The sequence below is a fragment of the Acomys minous genome (genome assembly GCF_964271855.1).
Source record: "Acomys minous genome assembly, chromosome: 7".
NCBI lineage: Eukaryota > Metazoa > Chordata > Mammalia > Rodentia > Muridae > Acomys > Acomys minous.
Window position 1 is genome coordinate 96,280,813 of NC_140488.1, and position 14,153 is coordinate 96,294,965.

Consider the following 14,153-nt stretch of genomic DNA (forward strand, 5'->3'; position numbering starts at 1 on the left):
TCCTGCATCACAAATACTTTCACTTATACATCAGTACGGAGGAGCATGAGCAGCAGCAGCACCCAACATCAACTCAGGCTTAGAGGCTTTTGGACTTGCTGACCCCTGCTTCTAAATTTAGATTTTTCTCCCAGGCCAATTGCACTGCTGTCAAGTACACTACCCTGATATGGGGTGCAGAACGACCAACTCAGCAGTATTTTTGAGTGCTGTGTCTTGTCAGCTCACTCTATTAAAACAGTATCGAACAACAAGACAAAATCAGGGTCCAGAAGTGGACCACGTGGATACTGGGTGTTACATATGAATTAGTTGAAGATAGAAAAATGGTTCATTGTCCGCAGAGGATGCCAGTAAAGCACACCTAATAAAGTGCCTTTCCCTGTCACAGTTAGAAATATTAGCCAACTAAATGACATTCTTCTTGGACTCCCAGGTTTCTCTTGCCAAATCCCTGTGTACGTGGGAAGTCAATGGAGTTCTATTATTCACTCCATGACATTTGCTGACATGCACCTTTGATGAATGGATGTTATGTTGAGCGCAGCTCTTACTAATTTGCAGGGGCGGATTGTGCCTGAGCTTATGTTCAGTCTTTGGAACTGGCCAAGGTGGAAATATTTTCACTAGGGAAGTTATTATACACCAAAATCGGGCTTTTTCTCTAGCCACCTTTGTCCTCCAAAGCCAGCGATTAAACACATTTAAGTTTTTTTCTGCCATGGACTTTTGTTTTGCTTTATATCTACTAAGCTTCCAGTATTAAGGTGTTAAAGAACCAGTTTATGACATGATTACGTGTATGCTTCTCTACTGGCGTTTGAAATGACGTGATTCAGTAGCAGGTCTGCTTTAAATTGTGTGTGACAACTACCATAATTCTGAGCATGGTATAAAAATATCTGTGACTTCGCTTGGAGACAGAGCGAACAGTAGAGCGAACGCTGCTGTGGTCTGTTGGCTACATCGCAGCTACATGATGGAGAGACTGCGTATGTAATCTGTCTCCCACCCAAGGTCACACTTTTCAGTTCTAGCTGCAGACTTTTGGGGAACACTTTCCTCTGGGATAGGAATTCTTGCTTTGTCAGAATCCTATTTCATGTTTGGCAGTGATAATGTAAGCCATATGCCCTATAGATCCCCCATCTCCCAAATATAGGCTGGAGGATGACTTCTCTAGAAAACATAGCTGTTAGAATGCTAACTAATATGCCTTAAATTTATAAACTGTGATTCTGCTTCTATAATAATTCATCAAGTTATTGTTTTAGTTAGATAATCACTTCCTTAATAATTTTTAAGTTGTAGCTTGAAGTCTTTGTTCCCTCCCTTCTTCCCTCCCTCCCTTCTCTTCCTCCCCCCCACCCGACCTCCAGTGTACACATGTAGTTCATGTGCCCATGCATATGTGGAGCCCAGAAGAGGACCTATCCTATCATTCTATTCCTATTCCTTTGAGACAGGGTCATTTACTGAACCTGGAGCTAAGATCGTAGCCAACAGGCCCCAGTGATCCTCCTGTGTGCTCCCCCACAGCGCTGAGGTTACAAGTGCACAGAGCCATGCCTGGCTTTTTTATGTGAATGATAGGGAGTTGAGCTCAAATCCTCATGCTTGTGCAGGAAGTGCTCTTATGTGCTGAGCCATCCAAGCCATCTCCCTAACTCCTTGAACGCTGCGTCTGGGATCTTCTCTCTGTTGTCTCTTGATATAGCTGTTTTGTTTTTATACCCAGCTGGAAGACACAGCCTAAATGTCTCCCTTCTCTGCAGCGTTCTGTGGCCATTCTAGCCCATGTTGACCTCTCCATTGTCCAGATGCCTCTTGCAGAACTGCTGCTGCATTTCTCAGGTCACCACATGATTGTTCTCCTACTGAAGAGCATCAGACTTACATTCTCTCTCAAATCCCTCCCACCCTCCTTCCCTCACCTCCAAACTGTCTTCCTCTTTTCACTTCATGCCCATTGTAATCCACTTTCACTTTAGCCCATTACAGAGAACTCTTAAGAGGTTTTTCTAAGTTAAGGCTTGCCCTATATTTCCTTTTATGCTCTGCTTCCCTCCAACACTATTTCATCAAGACACAGATCTGATCATTTTGCTTGTCTTGTCTTCCCTTCTCTCCTCTTGCTCCTCCTTCCCCCACCTCCTCCACCTCCCCTTCCTCCCTCTCTCCCTCCCTCTCTCTCTTTCTCTCTCTTTCTCTCTCTCTCACTTGCTCACTCGCTCTCTGTGTCTAGCTCACTCACTCACCCACTTTGTATGAATAAGAATAATTTTGAAAGAGTTTCTTGATACATTTTCATTCTTTTCAGTAGAATGTTAAAGTCATAATAAAAAGGTTCCCAGTATCCCCAGAAATTCTCACCAACTACCTTCAACTCTCTGTCCTCTTGTCCACAATATCCTCTTCCAAGTTCTGTTTCTTGGAGATCTGTCTTACCTTATACATATCTGTTCAGGACTTACTTCCTCTAGAATAAATGCCTGGGCTGCTTCAACCTGAATGAGCCCCCAAGACTCCTGTTCTTAATGAGATTTTCATTACTTTGAAGTGTTAACTGCTTTATTTCATCTGTAAGCCTTAGAAGAGAAGGAAGGAAATGTTATATATCCTAAAACACCTACCATCCAGAGTGCTTAGAAGGCATTTCCCCTCCAGAGTGTTTAGAAGCAGACCTTGCTCAGTATTTGATAAGTTGCTATCTGACTCATCTAGTTTTCAGTTGAATTCTTCTCTGATGATTTCATGTGCTCTCATTTGGTTGGTCCCAAGAATATTTTGAGTTATTTAGATGCAAGGAATCTGATTTGCACATCTTTGCATTTTTCTCTAGTATTTGAAAGTTGGAGATGCTCAGTAAATTCTTGTTGAAATGAATTATTGATGACATTTGATCACTTTCCTAGCTCTGCTTGCTTCTTATGAGGTTTATATTTTATACAAGAGAACATTCTTATGAACATGTGATTTCAAGGGCTTTTAAAAAATGGAACCATTTGGTCATGGTACTAAGAGTATAAATGGAAACACCATGCAGGATTCACTTCCCTACTATCTTCTAATTGAAAACTAATCCATTTTAGCCTTTAATAATAGCAAATGTAAACACCCCACAAATTCAAGGGGGTTTCTTAGGTCTCTTATTTCTGCAATCAAAAGAACATTATGGTTCTACATAGTTGACCAAAAGTATGGTCATTGCATCAGTATACCATAACAATTACTAAAGCTACTGGGTCATCTTTTGTCATAGGGCCTGATGATGCTCAACAAAAGATAGAACCCCATCACACAGCAGTACTTGGAGAAGGTGACTGTGTCCAGGTGGAAAATAAGGTATTTTAAACTTTTAATTTTTAAAAAATTTCTTCAAGTGGTGTGTGTGTGTGTGTGTGTGTGTGTGTGTGTGTGTGTGTGTGTGTAATATGTAGGTGCTGGTGCTCATGCCTATACACACACATGCAGATACTAAGGGAGGATGCTGAGTGTCCTATTCTCACTTTCCACCTTATTCCTTTGAGACTGTTGAGACAAGGTCTCTCTCTGAACTTGAATATCATTATTGTATTTATACTACCTGGCCAGGGAGCTCTCAGAATCTACCTGTTTCTGAACACACATCCAACCCCTGGGGGCAATGTATACATAAAAAATAAATCTTTAAAAGAAAAAAGCAAATTGACATACCTCAACCCAGTAGAGAAGCAGTTTGAAAATTATTCATGGGCCAGAAGTTACTGATGTATTAGTTTCCAATAGGGTCTGATTATCATTGTCAACCTATGTTCTCCTTATTACATCACAAAGAACACGCTGTAGATAAGGATTTAGAAGCCAAGATGGAAAAAAAACTGATGGGGAAAGCTGCAGGCCAGAGGATATCTGGGATAGACAAAAATAAGTATTAGTTCATTGACAAAATGGCATTCCTGATACAAGGGGCATTCTATTAGTGTTTTATGCATCATGGCAACTTCAGAATCAAAACCAATGTATTTAGGATGTGTGTCTGTAGGAAAGTAGGACTTCTCTTTGCATTACAACAGGATAGAGGTTGTAAAGATTTGGATCTTGGCTTTGCCACTTGTTGGCTATGTGACTGTGGATATTTCTAAATTTCTTTGTACTTCACATTTGTTCTTTTTTTTTACATTTACTTTTATTTTTGTGTATGTGTATGGGAATGTACACACCACAGAATGCATGTGCAATCCAGAGGATAACTCCTAGGAATTGGTTCTTTTCTTCCATCATGTGGTTCTTAGGCATCAAACTTAGGACATCCAGCATGGCAGCAAGTACCTTTATCCCTGATTTGTCTCATTAGCATAGGCTTCATTTATTTGTCTGCAAAATTGAAATGATTAAGGTGCCCATGTGAAGGATTACTAAAATCCGTGGCACTAGTTTAACAGATTAACACATATGCATTATCTAAAGAGAATTCAAATAACAGGCTCAAAGACACATAACAATGTTTACATCTAGGAAAGGCCCTGGAAGACATTGATCAATAGACTTGAAAGCAAGGCCATTTATCCCCATTCAGAACTCATCTTAGCCTGAAGATTCTGACAAGAAGAAAGGTGCATTGAATTGTGGTCTAGTATAAGGAACTGATTTAGCACCTGACTTTCTACTAGCTCTGCTCTGCTTGCAGTTTCAGGATCTGTCCGTTATTCCTAACTTTGCTGTGACACCTAACATTGGCAGTGGCCCTGGTTTATACCAGGTTTAAAAGTCTTTGGGCCAGGCTTATTGACTCCATGGATGAAACTCAAGGCACTGGTACTTTGCAATGATGCCAAATATTTCTAAGTTGTTAGGGATGGAACCAACCTTAGGCTATTCTGGACACATAATACTGAACTGATACAGCTCACCCTGAAGCTATCTGTTTCAGAAGCCCCTCAGGTCAGGATGGCCTGCAATTGGTATGCTGGACTTTTCTCCTGAGTGATGGTTGCACTAGCGGACCCACAGTTAAAAGAACGTGAGCACACTGAGAAAGACTCCATCTAATTTTTAGACCCAACTTGTACGAGAGTCTTAAAAGAGTAGCAAGTTCATTTGTAGTAAGTTGCCTGAAGTAGATAAAGATTGGCTGCCATGAAAACAAAGGGTGAAGACAACCATGCTCTTAAAATGTCATTGTCCACGGATACCCCCATTCAAATGATTCGATTAACATAACCAGTGAAACACAGAAATGAAACAAAATGCACCATGAATGCCAAATGCAGTGATTTGCTTTATTCTGTGTAAAAGTTGATGATAAAAAGAACTATTAGGTTTTTTTTTTGTGTTTAAAAATAATAGTTCACTGCTTGATCTTTTTATTGACATCCAAAGTATAAACGGTCAGGTCTAGAAAGAAGGACTACAAGTTCAATTTCTTTCTGGAAAATTTTCCAGGTAATTCGCCACAGTAATAAATGCTGCCGTAAGCAAAAAGCATGCCTTAGCTTCGTTCTCATGGTCCTACGTGTACTGTAAGCTTTGTGTTTACAATTAGTTTACATGAGTTAGAAACTCAGAAACTTGGAAGTTATCAACACATCCAATGACTCCTGGGCCTTTCTTCTGGGCTTTGAGCATGCATTGTTGGTCTCCATAAAACTTGGCGTATGTTCTGGCAGTAACAGTTATGGACCATCAAAGGCAATTTACCTATTTTGCTTCATTTGGTTAGTTAATGTGTCATGGTACACTTGTAGAGGTCAAAGGACAACTCTTAGGAGTTGGATCTGTCTTCCACCGTGTGGGTCTCAGGAATAGAACTTGGCTTGTCAGGCTTGTTGGCCAGTACCTTTACCTGCTGACCCCAGGGCAATTTTTGAAAGTTCGTATCTAAGGAAGATGCAAAAGACTTAGCTTAGGAACTCTAGAAGACACACCAGAGCAAGAGGCAGGGGCTGAACTCTTAAAGGTCCTGCTTTGGAGTCAGAGTCACTGTGCATGAAACCGACAGCTGAGCCTCTAGGACCATGTCGGCTCATCTTCCATCCTCTAGGACCATGTCGGCTCATCTTCCATCCTCTAGGACCATGTCGGCTCATCTTCCATCCTCTAGGACCATGTCGGCTCATCTTCCATCCTCTGGCTGCAAGGGGTGGGGAGAGCCGTCAGTGGGTAAAGGCACTTGCCTCCAAGCCTGGGATCCTGAGTTCAATCCCCAGGTGGAGGAAGAGAACCAACTATCAGAAGTCCTGCTTTGAACCGGCGTGGTAGCGCACGCCTTTTATCCCAGCACTTGAGAGGCAGAGGCAGAGGCAGAGGCAGAGGCAGGTGGGTCTCTGTGAGTTCAAAGGCCAGCCTGGTCTACGGCATGAGTCCAGGACAGCCAGGCCTACACAGAGAAACCCTGTTTCAACAAAACAAAACAACAACAAAAAAATTGTCCTTTGGCCTTCACATGTAGTCCATGGTACATATGCACCACCACCCCATGCACACAATAAATAATGTAAAAAAAATTAAAGCAAAAGACAGAAAATAAATCTGCCTTAGATTAAAGAAGGGGTCACCCAGAAGGTAAATCTATATGAAAGTCACTGAAAGAAGTTTGGAGCAGAAACGTCCAGGTTTTTACAATGATGGAAAGCTTTTCTTCAACTCCTAAAAGGCTCATAATTTCTCATTTCAGACAAAATGCACGTGTCCTTTTATTCTGCTGTCCAAATAATAATTGGAACGTCATCATTTTACTTGAATAATAGCAAAGAGCAAAGTTTTGGTTTTTAGCTCTTTCTCACTCCTCAGTGTGGAGACAGGGCACGTATGTTAATCCCCAAAGACCTTGCTTCTGATTAGGGAACTTCTATTCTGAACAGCCAGCAGGTACTTAACATCCAGGCCAGTCTTTCTTCTCTGCTATATTAACCCTTTCCTTTCCACTTCCTGACCCTCCAACTCAAATTTGTCTCCTTGGCTGTGGCAAAAACAAACACAACAAAACACTGATACATGATCCTCTTCCCTGTGTCTCTTTTTCTTTTTTCACCCTGAAGCCTCACCTCTCCAAGCTCCTTAGAGAACAAATCATAACTGACTTGTTAAAATTGTTGTTGAGCAGCTGGGCAATAGTGCACACGCCTTTAAACCCAGCACTCAGGAGGCAGAGGCAGTCAGATTTCTATGAGTTTGAGGACAGCCTGGTTTACAAAGCAAGTCCAGGGCAGGCAATGGTACACACAGAGATACCATGTCTCCAAAAACAAAACAAAACTAAAATTGTCATTGACGTCTTAGTTATTTAAACATCACATTTGCAAAAAAAATAAAATAAAATAAAAAAATAAAAAAAAAAGAAAGAAAAAAAGAAAAAAAAAAGAAGAAATCATGCCAAATAAAACTAGGCTTTGTTAGCCAGTAGCTCACCCCAGACACCATGAACAGGCCTAAAGTCTCATGGAATTTTGGTATAAGTTGTGGCAGAACAATGCTTCCTTTTCTTGGATCTCTGAATGTTGTACAGACTGGACAACCATTGGGATAGCTAATTGTGGTTGTCAACTTGGCATACCTGAGAAGAGGGAACCCCCGTTGAGGAATCACCTCCATCACATTGGCCAGGGAGCTTCTATGTAGGTTATTTTCTGGCTATCTGATTGACGTAGGAGGCATGTGGGCCCTAGCTGTGGACACTATCCTCTCCATCAAGTGAACCTAGGCTGATGAGAAAGGTAGTAGAGGGGCTGGAGAAGTGGCTCGGCTGCTAAGGGCACTGGCTGCTATTGTATGGGTCCTGTGGTTGAGGCAGCTCAAAACCATCTGTAATTCAAGTCCTGTGGATCTAATTGCCCCCCTGACTTCTGTGGGCACCAGGAATGTGTGTACACAGACATGCATGCAAGCAAAACATTCATACACATAAAATAAATAAATCTAAGAAGAGGAAGGAAGGAAGGAAAGAAGGAAGGAAGGAAGGAAGGAAGGAAGGAAGGAAGGAAGGAAAATAAGTGGCAGAATACGAGCCTGGAAGTGAGCCAGCAAGCAGCATTCCTCTGTGATCTCTGCTTCAGTTCCTGCTCCCTGGTTCCTGCCTTGGCTTCCATCTATGACAGACTGTAACCCAAATAAACCATTTCCTCCCACAAGTTGGTTTTGGTCAGTGTTTTATCAGAGAAACAGAGAGGCAAACTAGGACAAGTACAATGCCTAGCTGTTAGAACTGTATAGAAACAAGAGTCAACAGGAGGTGGACGCAGAGCTGTGCCTACTGCAAAGAAACAATTTTAGTATGTGAGCTTGGTGACATCTGTCTTTAAATAATAGATTTCTAGCTGGGTTCACAATTCATGTGCATTTTGGTAGTGAGCTGAATTCTGATGATTAGAAAGTGATAGACCTGAGAATGCTTAGGCCCATATTTCGTATGTGTGAAGAAGTAATTAAAGCATCAACTTAGTGCATGTATGAAATGCCACGAGCCCTGAGATGTTGGGAGTAGTTGATTAAAACTTTTCAAGAAACTATTCTACCATGCATTTTTACTTAATTTTTTTTACTGAAGACAAAAAGATAAGCACATTTCAGTCCTCTGAAATGTTACAGCTTTTATTAAAAAGTACAGAAGAAGAAAGGGTTAATTATTAATTTTGTTGAATCCACTGGTAAATATTCTGAGACTAGGCATTGGAATGATTTCAAATTAAAAAGCTTTGTATTAATGGAAGCACAAAATAATTGCTACAAATAAGATAATAGAGCTTTATATTAATAGAAACCTATAAATATTTGATATAATTTAGGATAGTGTTGTACATTTAGAAAATTTCTGCATTATTAGAATATGGATGAAGTTTTAAAAACTTAAGTTTTAAAATATATAGTCATTTGTTTTTTATTATTATTTGATTGAAAATTAGATAGGATGGAGAAAAAACTAGAGAGAAATAGGCAATGCTCAATTATCTATTTGTAAGAAACCACTTTAGTAGTTCTTGGCTTAAAATGACAACAGTTTCCAGTTTCTGGGCATCATGGAGGTTGGTTCCTCTGCTGGATTCTCTGGGATGTCCCACGTGGCCATCAGATTGGAGGTTGGGCTGGGGCAGAGCTGTTGTTCATGGATGCCTCCATTCTCCTTTATGTGGCCTCCCTGCTTGGCTATCTCAGGATGCCTCTTCATATGGCCCTTACAAGAAAGCTCCTTTCAAGAGGGAAGATTGGCAAGGAGGAGGCACTAGGGAACCAAAGACATAAAAATAGAAATTTTTAAAAAGCAAAGAAGCCACCAATTCAGTAAGTCTAGAAAGTTCAGCATAACCAGTCACTAAAATGAGATCACAAGAGAGAAACCAGTGGAGGAGTCTGCAGTCCTGCGGCCAGGGGACTGCAAGTGGGTCTGGGGATGCTTTGGGTTTGAAGGGTTAGCAATCAGAAAGAACTGGAAATGGCATGGAGCAGAATGAAGACAAGCTAGAACTTGCCAGCACCCATGACTGCCATCCACTACTAACTACTATTTCATTGCAAGAACACAGAAGGTACTTTAAAATAGTCATTTATAATGGAATGATAATATGATTTTAAACTAAAAAATGCATTAGTTATGAAAACAATTCTTTAAACATTACATACACATACATGCATTCATTTTTATGTTTTGTGTGTATTTTATTTTGAATGTGCTGAGGTACATTTCATATTATTTAATAAGTGACAAAGCAATAAAGAATTGTTTTTTTGATTTGTATAATTATTATTTCCATTTAAAATTATATTGCTGGGCTTGGCTCAGCAGTTAAGAGCACTGGTTGCTCTTTTACAGGACTCAGGTTAGATTCCCAGCACACACAGGGCAGCTTACAACTGTCTGTAAGCACTTCTGGGGTAACCAACACCCTCTTCCAGCCTCCTTGGCCAGCAGGCACACATATGGTGCAGATATACACGTAGGCAAAACACCCATCCACATTAAATAAATAGATAAATAAATTTTTTTGCTGTAAAAGAGGTGGAAAGATTGTAAGAGCCAGGGGTGGGGGATGACCCCAAGAAAACAGTGTTTTCCACACACAACAGAGTTGATGCACACATATGACCTCACAGGGACTGTGACAGCATTCACATAACTTGCATAAGTTCAATCTGGACAAATCCCAACTTGTAAAAAGGGGGGAAGTGGGCACAAAGCCTCACCACTAACCAAGAATCTATTTGCAATTGATAGCTACTGGGAGAAGGACACTCAGTTTTCGTCAGTGGAGTGGCACTGGGTATATCAAGTACACTCCAGGCCAGGCCCCATGTTCAAGATTAGTTGGCCAAAACAAAATGGACTCCATGCATTTTAGTGTGTGTGTTTCGGGGGTGGGGTTGAGTTGAAGTTTCTTAAGAGGAAGATTGAAGTTTTTAAAAGAAAGAAAGAACACGAAATTGTAGAGGTAAGGAGAAGGTAAAATATAGGGGAAGAAAAGATGTCAAAATATATTATATGAAAAAATTAAAAAGAAAAAAGGTAATAAAATTGTAAAAGGATTTTGTTACTGAGAAATATGAGAACAAAGCTAGTTCAACCAGTTGGTTTGGTGTGAAGATATTTCCACTAAAGAATACTATAACCTTGAGACTGAGGAGATGGCTCAGTGAGTGAATTGCTTGATTAACATGAATGAGGACTTGAGTCTGGTTCCCCAGCATCCATCTAAAAGGCTGAATGTGATAGCATCCATCTACATGGGAGGTAAGCCAAGACAGGTAGATCCCTGGAGTGTACTGGCCAGTCAGTCTAGGCAAATGGTAAGCTCTGGTTTCAGAGAGACCCTGTTTCCAGAAGTAAGGTGGAGAGCTATTGAGGAAGACACTTGTCAAAGACCTCTGGCCTCCACACACATACATATACACATAGACCTGCACACACACAGACCTCTGACCTACACATATAGATATGCACATGAACATGCGTACATAGACCCCTGATCTCCACACAAATACATATGCACATAGACCTGAATGCACACACAGACCTCTGGCTTACACACATAGATATGCACATAGACCTGAATGCATACACATACATGAACAAAGAAGACTTTAATTTCAGTTTTCCTTCGTTAATTTGCAGATGTTGATATATTGGTAGCCTGGGCTAAGTGCTGAATTCTAGTTGTTAAACATCCTAAGGAATAAATATTTCCATAGGAAATGTTTCTGAAAATTACCCTTGGTAGCACCATCCACATAACTTTTATGTTAACTATAACTTGTTTCCAATTTCACATTTAAAATTAAACATTTGTACTGTTTGATGCTTTCTTTGATGACTTTAGGACCCCCAAAGAAGCCATTTTGTCTTAATTGCTGGGGAGCCATTAAGAGAACCAGTTGTCCAACATGGTAAGTCCAAAATGATGATGACTTTCTTGGCTTTTTTTTCCTTTGACAGATGTGTGTGTGTGTGTGTGTGTGTGTGTGTGTGTGTGTGTGTGTGTGTAGTATTACTAGAAATTCTGGTTGGGTTTCATTTCTCCATTGTCAGAAAAAGAGACATTTTCTAAGTGCCTATAGTAAATAATGCACTAATCTTAGATCTGTGGGAAAAATAAAAACTTTTTGATTTTGTCATAATGGATTTCAAGTTGAAGAAAAAAAGAAGACTTTGTTGTGTACTAGGGACTTGAATATCATTTAACCAAAATAGCAGTGGCTTCAATACTGTCTTAGTCTGTTTTCTATTGCAATAACAGAATACATGAGACCGAGTAACTTATAAAGAAAAGAGATTTTGGCAGACATTGCTAGTGGTTTGGAAGTCTAACAATATGGCACCATCAAAAGCCTCATGTTGTTTCAACTCTTGACAGAAAACAGGAAGAGTTTATGCTGGACAGAGAAAACTTGATAACTCTATAATTTCATAACAATCTGCTGCTGTGGTAACACAGCCAGTGCCACAAGAGTGAAAATTCACCCACTGGAACAGCTATCAACTCATATGCATAATCTAATCACCTTTTCATGGTCCCACCTCCCAGTACTGCCCAAGGACAATCAGATTTCAATATGTATTATGGAAGGGAAAAATCAATATTCAAATCATAGCCAATACTGTCCTTGTAGCCTATTATATTTTTAGTGAAAAGTATGAGGCTCTTAGGAATAATACCTCTTTGAAATTTTCTGTAATTGTTTAAGCCATTCTTTTTTAGAATATAATTAGAAAATGAATGGGAGGTGCTGGAAAACTGACTCAGCAGTCAGCATATACTGCACTTGCAGAGGACTCAAGCTTAGTGCCCAGCTCCAGAAGATCTACTGTCCTCTTCTGGCCCTCTATAGGCATCTTCACAGGCACACAGGCACACACACTCACATACACACTTACTGAAAATAAATATTTTTTGAAGAAAAAGAAAAGGAGTTAATTATTGTAGCCAAGAGGTAGTACTGTAATTGAAGGCAGAAAATGCTGGCCAGCATTGGTACACAATCACTTCAGCTCTTTGGATCTTGATGTTCTTGTATCATTGGCATTTGACTAAATGAGAAAAACCTAAAAGCACCTAGAACCTAATGTGTTATTTATACCTTTGTCTACAAAACACAGTGTGCAGCTCACTGGTTATTAAATGAAACAGGACTTTAGATCTCATCATATTTCATTGCTTGGCATGAATTCTCGGGCATAAACAATGATCTCAGATAAGCCCCAGCTAGTTGTGTTAATTTTACACACCTCACATTTTCACTTCCAAGGTTCATAGCCCCTTCTTCCTTTTGTCATGTCTGATCAAAATGTTCTTCTGCAAAGAAAACTACAACCAAATGGAGTAGGGTCATTATCTAGTTGTAGACTGGAAATTGTGTAGGAAAAGTGTGTCCCGGGTAGAAACCTTTTATGTTCAGCCCTTTCCTTCACAGCACTTAGGAAAAGCAGGAGTCAAGTTGAATGAAAATGAGAAAGCAAAATCATAGGTACCATGTATGTAAATCCCCTTCCAGTGCCTCTGAGGCATGGGGACACTAGGCATGCGTGTGAACGTGAGCCCACATTAGCCAGACAAAATACATGCCTATTGAACTGCCAGTTACTGAGGGGCAAAGCATTTTTGTTTAGTTAGCTTAGTTTGTCTTTCTTTATTTTTAGTTTTTTACCTTTGTATGTTTAAAGGCAGCCACAAACATCTTGAGAGTCTTCGGGGAACTGGCTGTACTTTTGTGAATTAACAGTCTGCTCCTTTTGTCACTGAGTGCTCTTCATGATGACATTAGGCATAAATGTCACAGCATGTTGGAATAGAAAATAACCCTGATGGAGTTATGCCCCTCCTACAAATGAGGGGGAAACCATGTAGATATTTCATTTTTTAACATATACATTCTTACCGCTTACTATTTATTAAGTATTAGTTGGAGTGTTTTGCAAATGTTATTTAAGCTTCAAAACAACTTTGGAAACCTGACTGGGGTGACAAGAGACTGAAGAAAAGACAGACACGCAAACACATATACAGAAAGCTGGCATCGGTGGCCTGTACTTGATCTGATGGAGTGCTGCTACCTACTATGCTACAACCCAGAACCTCAGCACGTTTAGTACATGCAGCACAGAGGAGAGGAGTTAGCTAGTAGTCTCCATGGGAGGGCTCTGGAAGGGAACAGTCTCTGTTGCAGTCCCCAGGATGAGGAAGTTGTAGCTGTAGTTTTTGCATACACTGTCAATGTCCCCACACAAACCACAGGCCGGTTTGCCAATTTCTTGAGCCTGACTCAAGGAAGGTTTTGCCAGTTCCCACGAATCAGAGATATTGGTTCCTGTCAATAATACACATCCATTCAAGGCTTTCTCTGTTCTCCGTAACTTCTTAGGTGACCCAAGGACAGTTTCTAAAACTGAGATACATGGTATGGTGTCAAAAGTAAGATATAAACTTGTACTACAGAAAAAGAGTTGGGGCATAGGAGTGATGAGGCTCTGCTTAGGGAAAATATAGGAAAATTATTATGGGTAGCAAGTGGAGGTGGGGCCCTGACCCAGTATTTGGTCTAATTAACCCATAAAATCTAAAGTGGACATTCCCTAGCCCTTTGCTGAATAAAAACAACTGGTTGACCCTAAGAATTATTTTAAAAATACTTGACTTGGAATTTATTAGTAAAATGTATTAAAGGCATGGTGCTGGTGATCCCTGACAAGA

The 14,153-nt window shown here is 40.2% G+C and overlaps 1 protein-coding gene across 2 annotated transcripts in view; it reads left to right on the plus strand.

Annotated features, from left to right (window-relative positions):
• The window catches only part of PIR (pirin), a 92,819-nt gene that overhangs the window by 77,531 nt on the left and 1,135 nt on the right, over positions 1-14,153 (plus strand). For both annotated transcript variants that reach the window (XM_084790451.1, XM_084790452.1), the window contains 2 exons: positions 3,263-3,345; positions 11,286-11,352. In XM_084790451.1, coding sequence (XP_084646577.1) covers positions 3,263-3,345; positions 11,286-11,352 — 150 coding nt within the window. The remainder of the gene's footprint in view (positions 1-3,262; positions 3,346-11,285; positions 11,353-14,153) is intronic.